The sequence below is a fragment of the Limulus polyphemus genome, unplaced genomic scaffold, assembly GCF_000517525.1.
Source record: "Limulus polyphemus unplaced genomic scaffold, Limulus_polyphemus-2.1.2 Scaffold2347, whole genome shotgun sequence".
Lineage (NCBI taxonomy): Eukaryota > Metazoa > Arthropoda > Merostomata > Xiphosura > Limulidae > Limulus > Limulus polyphemus.
In genome coordinates this window covers 181,856-188,994 of record NW_013667957.1, presented here as the reverse complement: position 1 = coordinate 188,994, position 7,139 = coordinate 181,856, and the positions used below count along the sequence as shown (strand labels likewise).

At 30.0% G+C, this 7,139-nt stretch overlaps 1 protein-coding gene across 1 annotated transcript in view; it reads left to right on the top strand.

Annotated features, from left to right (window-relative positions):
• Window positions 1-1,629: 1,629 nt before the first annotated feature.
• The window catches only part of LOC106466698 (mitochondrial dicarboxylate carrier-like), a 22,649-nt gene continuing 17,139 nt past the window's right edge, over window positions 1,630-7,139 (top strand). The window contains exons 1-2 of the mRNA XM_022394770.1: window positions 1,630-1,756; window positions 4,289-4,421. Of these exons, the coding sequence (XP_022250478.1) occupies window positions 4,326-4,421 (96 nt within the window). The 5' untranslated portion in view covers window positions 1,630-1,756; window positions 4,289-4,325. The remainder of the gene's footprint in view (window positions 1,757-4,288; window positions 4,422-7,139) is intronic.

Genomic DNA, 7,139 nt, shown 5'->3' with positions numbered 1-7,139 from the left:
AACGAAGTTACGGAAAGTTAATTAACAAACGGAGACGTAACAATATTGTACTCTGAAGAAATTAGGGCAAAAGGACACAAATTTATAACACTCTAGTTAAGATAGTTTTATTCTCATAATGTGATGTTTATGGAATCAGTTGTCACTTGCAGTAGTGGAAACAATGACTTTTTAAATGGGTTTAAATTGTTACTTAAGGGTTGGTCTGTAAAGACAGCCTTCAAGGTCTAAATGGTATCTTGTCTGTATATTTGGTTATATTGACATTGTACACCATTATTATTTAGCACTGGTTTGAAATTGTGAGAACATTTTGGCAAAGATTTAACCTGTTCTTATAAGATAAATTTTCATCCCTAGAATAATCTTAATAGCCCTTTTATGAACCCTTTCCAGTAAATCAGTATCCTTTCTAAGATAAGAAAACCTATATGAATTAGATGTAATAGAACTAGTTATTTGAAAATCACACCCCAGTTGATCATTGCAAATGATCCTCAGACACCCAATCAAGAAGCTAATAAAAGCAATTACTGAGATTTTAATCCTGTATGTTTCTTGTTCGAGAAAGGATCGGGGGACTGATTTCTGATTTAAGATCATTAAGGTTTTAATTTTCATGTGGTTTATGAGAGAAACATGTTATCTGAGGAGAATGAAGATAGATTTTTTGCTATATTTTTTAACTTGTGGATTCCTTGCTTTAGTTGGATTTCCATTTTTATATGAACAACTAGCTAAGTTAGGAGGCCAGAGACTGTTTCTTGAAACTGTGTACGTTGGTGTTTGTAGTTTTTGAGATTCCATCATTTTTCCCTAACTACTTCATGGTCCATCTCACAGTTTTCTTGAACACTTCTCTACGTTTCATTCGTATTCCTTATTAGTGTTTCAGGTAGTGGTGTTAATGTTATAAATTCATCAAATATCTATTAATGTAGGTTACAGGTGGATGAAAGATATTTTAAGCACCATAGTTAGTTGCACATAAACTGTAGATCTCTTCTTCAAAATGTCTTGTTCTTTGGTTTGGTCTTTATTTATGGCTACTGGCAAGAGATAGAATTTCTGATATTATCGTCAGTGATGTGTAGTAAATCTAAGATATGGCTACTGATGAGTGATGGATTTCCCCGATATCGGTATCATAGACATTTGGTTAACATAAGAACAGAATGGGCTTGGTGTTCTTTTTTTTTTGTTATTGCGAAAATACATGTACAAGAATGCAAAAATTATGTCTACTGAACAATATGGTTGCATCTATGTTACCTTCTTTTTGATGGTACTTTGAGTAAGTGACATTTCAAACATTATACATGTGTTTTGGTAGTGTTTTTTCAAACATTTTGTGAACCTTATGTTTTAATTTCCTTCTTCTGCAAAAAGAAATATTAAGCAGAAAGTATATATAAATGATTTTTCTTCCATAGATCTTACACGGACATTCTTCACTAGGTATGAATCTACCTCACCTGTCTCAATTTTTTTATTTTAATTTCAGGCTTACTGTACAGTGTACAGAAAGAGTGCCAGCTTCAATATGTCAGAAATAACTGCTATACAGGTGATCGTTTTAGAAACCTTTCTTTGCACATTAAGGTATATATACCTGATTGCATGGAATGAGTATTAATATATGACATTTTAATCATGATCATTCAAAAGCTCTCATGATTTATCTGTAAAAGCAATATATATTTGCTTGACAGCCATGCTGATATGATGTTTTATTTGAGTGCATAGATATCAACTGGTAAGTAATCTATTTACAGTGGCATGCTCTATATGTGTTCTGTATTCCTGTGTCAATGCCAAATATTATGTGCAAAAAAGAAAGCATGTTTTGTTTGCCTGTGTTAGCCAGCTGTTTTATTTTTTCCATTAACAACACGTACCTGGATGTGGTTTAGATATTGGCTCATTTTCATTTATTTGTTGCAGTGAGTTTTATAGAAATTTTTCCAATGATAGATTGATTCTCAAGAAAATATTTTGAAGAAGCAAATTAAAATTGCACAATTTGTTTTATGGATGTATTATTTCATTTGTCACCTAGTTGAAAAGATAGTTGGCTTAGATCATAATGCAGATCTAGTGTTGTTAGAAATGTTTTGTTTTTGGAATGTATTCATTCATTTTCATTTCAGTTGAGTGTGCATGATACACCCATTTGAATGTTTATTTCCAAGTTGTAATACTAACAATTATATATATATATATATGAGATATGCTTGCTGAATTTGTGTTTATGTAATTTTTATAGAGTTGGATGTTTTTTTCTTTTCTTTGAGTTAAAGAATATTATAGTTCTTAGACATACTTATAACATATAAAGTGACAGTAAAAAGTCAGTGATATAAAATATTTTTATTGAAGAAGTTTCTTACAAAACAATTTAAGATTATAAAATTTATATGAGTATATTTAGTTCTTTGGTTTCATTACAATGTATTAATTAACATTAGGTATATAGTGTATGAAAATAGAAAAATGCAATTTCTCATAGTAGTTGTATTTTTCAACTTTTTTTTCTTCTATCCTTGAAAAAGAAACTTGTACATTAAAACAAAACAACTAGAGTATGTAAGTATGTATCTGTGCTTGTAATAGTAAAATGTTTTAACCTTAGAAATTCTGATAAAGTCCTTATAAATCCATCCAATTTTAATTACATTTTTATAAGTTATTACTGCACCAAATTGCTTGCGAGTCCGTGATGTTACTGGTCACAGGGCCATTAACATATTAGTCATGCAAAAAATTATAATATACCATCAGTATTGTAATGAAATCCACTACTTACTACTGGGATTCCCATATGTTTTGAATGTAGGAAATGTGTAATTCTACCCTTTTTTTGGGGTTAGCTCTTTACAATGAGTGTTGTAATAGGTAAAAATTTAAAATTACAAAGTATAATACAGTTTGTGAACACTATTAAAAATTGAGTCTGTGATGTGAGGGTTGATAACACAATTTTCATTTATGTATGTATGGTTCTTATATATCTAGGGTTTGTTTTTTTCAAAGAGCTTTTATTGAAGCTACTTGTTATCAAGGAGATTGGGACATTTATTGTTCTCTTCTATTGTGTATAAATGTATTACATGTAAGTAATATCTTCTCAATTGGTGTCAAGTTTTGGACCTAGGCTTGTATTGATTTATTTTTTCATTCCTTCTTTGATGTACTTTTTCTCCCTCAGTTTTTACCTGTTATTGATTTGGCCATGTCATAGGTTACAACAAACAGGTTTTTATCAAGGTATTCTTTACTGCAAAGTTAATACCTGTATGTATATTGGATGAATGATAATTTTATTAAAAATACCTCTGCATTCCCAGTAAGTCAACATTCTTCCTGATAGAGCTGAGTGCTGAATTTGGTTCCAACTGTTGCATAATTCACAACTACATTTTTTAATGATTTCAACTATAGAATGTACATCCTCTATTCTACAGTTCATAGCTACATCTTTTGATGATTTCAACTATAAGATGTACATCCTCTATTCCACAGTTTACAGCTACATCTTTTAATGATGTTAACCACAGAATGTGCATCTTAGGTAAAAATCATTTACTCTAGGAGAACACATGCCTGCATATCTGTTTGACAAAAAAATATGACACTATTTGTTTTGGGGAGTGTTGTATTGAATGCACTCATTGGTGTTTTCTCAAAGATTTTTCTTCACTTGAAGGATAAAACTTGGTTAAACTGCATGTAAGCTGTGAATGCAAAATATTTTTTAACCATTTTTCTGTCCAACTATTGTTTTTTCTTTGATTGCTTTATTACTTTGAGCAAGTTTTTGGTTTTCAGTTATTTGTGATGTTTTATAAATTTTGTTATTTTAATAAAAAGTTGATAAAAATAATTTTTAACAATAAGTTTTTTATATATATACGGGTTCAGCTGGTAGAAACTGCATGCCTTAAGCCAAAATTATCTTATATTAACTATTACTTGTGGTTACTTGTAATTAAAATACTTGTTTAGAATAAAAAGCCCTTGATGTGTTATTGAGTTTTAAGATTACCTTTACGTTTTTTTTATTTTGGCAACAAATCCAAAAGTAATTGAACTAATAGCACATTTTCCATAAATTGCAAAACATACAATTTTATATATAATTTATTTTGTACAGTAGAATAACAATCTCTTTTTTTCTTCTTCTTGTATTTGGCCACTAAAAGCAAATCTAGTTTAAAGATGGTGCCATTAATTTTGAGTTTGTGTAGCAAATGGTTCAGAACTAAGTCGCTTTCATTTATGAAATCAGCATATTCATCAACTAGAAACGAGCACTTTCGGTGGTCATGAATAAAAATGAGAATCGTTTATCACGGTGGTACTTTGGAGGTCTGGCAAGTGCTGGAGCAGCTTGCTGTACCCATCCACTGGACTTGCTAAAGGTGAGAACTGTTTAGTTTCGATTGGAAAGTTTGTTGCTTATGTTATAGAGTCATTTTAATGCAAATATTTTTCCATAGTAACATTGTTTTGATACCTTATTAGAATATTTTAGGTCTTTTTCTGTATTTTTTAATTATGGAGTAAAGTTTTCTCTCTCTCTAGTATTTTTCTTATTTTTATAATTATGTTTCATAATGGAACCAAGATGGATTTTGGACCTTAGATAAAGTAAATGTGGCTGTTAACACATTACTTCGTTTATAATTTTCCAAGAAAAACCTGGCACCCCTTCAAAATCTACTGTTTATCTCTGCTTATGCACACATCCTTTTAGTTAGTATCAATAACAGCTTGGAGAGTTGAACTAAGCTTAAAATGTAAATGTACAAGTATGATAATATGATTATGATATAAAAAGCAATGTATTGTGCACGTACTTTTATTATGCTCATACTTTTACCCGGTATTATTTCAGGAGATCTTGAAAATAATATAAGGATGTAGTAGTGTTCTGTCGTAATTGATATTATTGGTTAAATTTGTAATATATATTCTAAGTTACTAAAACATTATAACAGTTATTGTTTTTTGTTTTTTTTAATTAGGGACTTTTTTGATTTAGTTAATAAAATTCTAGAATGCATAAGATATGAAAGTTTTTTCACTATCATAATTTAAGAAAACTTTTATTGATTACGTTTAGAATTATAACGTTTTAGCAAAAAATGTTGAAATTTTATGGAAATGCTTTACGGAAAATGTGTGATGCCTTGTTTGTGGTTGTATTTAAGTTCTTATATAATTACTGACCTGATAAATATATCCAAAAATGATTTATTTCAAAAATAATGATATGAAATAACAATAAACATTTATACTTTTTGAGTTTTTAAAAAAGGCTTCTTTTTAATAATTTGGAGTTTTCACATGTATCAGAATGTGTTTTCTCAATTTTAACAGTAATGTTAAATGTTTAAATCTCATCCATCAAAAGAAATTCCTGTTTGGTATTAATTATTGAATAAGAACTGCAAAAATCTTCACATTAATTAAATTTCACTATTAGTTTTGAAAATTGCATGATAAGAATGTGGATGATAAATATAAGGAGGTAATAGTTATAGGTGATTTTTTGACAAAGCATGTGGGTAAGATAGTCTATGGGGTAAATAGGGAAAATATAAAATCATAAATAATATTCAACGTTAAACTGGTACACAATTAAAAACATTTTAACTTTATACACAAGTGCCAAAATACTATAATTGAGGGAGAATATAATCAGATTATGTTACCCAGGGGCACAGGTGGAGGATATATCTGATATAATAAAGGGGGCTAGCAATGATGTAGTTTTTGTTATGCACATAGGGGCTAATGATGTAGGGAAAGGTAGGTCAGAGTGGCTAATTAATAAGTACAAGGGGGTCGACAAAGGCATTTAAAGAAAAAGGTAATAACTTAATTGTGTCAGGAATACTAACAAGAATTAATTCTGGGTATGAAATTATAAATAGGTCACTAGTGCTAAATGTTAGGCTTTGGTTAGTATGTAAGGATGAGCAAATTGGCTGTTTTGACTTGTAGGACCAGTTCATTGGGAGAAGGGAGCTTTTTGGAATGGGTGGTTTATATCTAAATAGAATATAGGCTGGCTTGTTTTGCAAGAGCTATTAACTCAGCTGTTAGGGAAGTTTTAAACCAGGACTATACAGTGGTGAGGGCCAGGAAAACTGAATGCAAAAAAAAAAGATGTAGAGAAAAGTTTAGTATAAGAAATGAGTAAAGAAGTAGTTATAAGGGTAGGCTTAATTGTTACTATTGTAATGCTAGAAGGATAAGAAATAAAATATATGATTGTAGAGCACTGGTAGGAATGTAGGATTTTGATATAATGAGAATATCTGAAACATGGTTACATGTAGATGATTTTGATGACAGAAATGTCTTTGAGATACAGGGTTATAGGTTATTTAATAGGGATAGAGTACTAAAGAGAAGGAGAAGAAAGTCTTTATATGTAAAATGTGAGTTACATCCTGTTGAAGTTGAGGATATCAAAGATAATATAACAGCAAGGATTCATGATGGGGAAAACGAAGTCTAATAATGAAAATGAAGATGGTTGATAAAATACAAAATATCCTATTTATAAGGTTTGAACGTATCAGAATACACTTATTCCATCTTCCAGTGAAATCTGAAAATTGAGTTATGAAGAAGAAGATCATTAACTAAAACTATAATATCACAATCACTAGTTTACTTAGCTTTTAAGAAAAGTGGTAAATGAAAGGATAAAACAAAACACAAAGGATTATAGATATATTGCACAACAGTTGAGTTTAAGTGTGAAAATTTAGAATAATTTTAAATCTAAAGAGCTTTGTGAGTCGTTAAGAGTTGGGCATTCTTTAGCTTTAAGTAAGCTTTCTTTACTGTAGAGTTCAAGATCCTGCAGTAATGACAGAGAAATTGTTAAATGAAATATTGTGACCTGTGGTTTCTGAATGTGAATGAATAGATGAGTGGCTGGGTTTAAATAATGGATGGTTGGTTATGTTAGATTCTCCTATATGTTCACAGACTCTACTTTTTAAGTGGAGGTCTGTTTTGTCAATGTGTTAGTTTGTCAAGAAATTAATGTCACGTTTTGTAACACTTTCAGTAACCACCCCCCAAAAAACATACATCACATATAATAGTTAAACAAACTG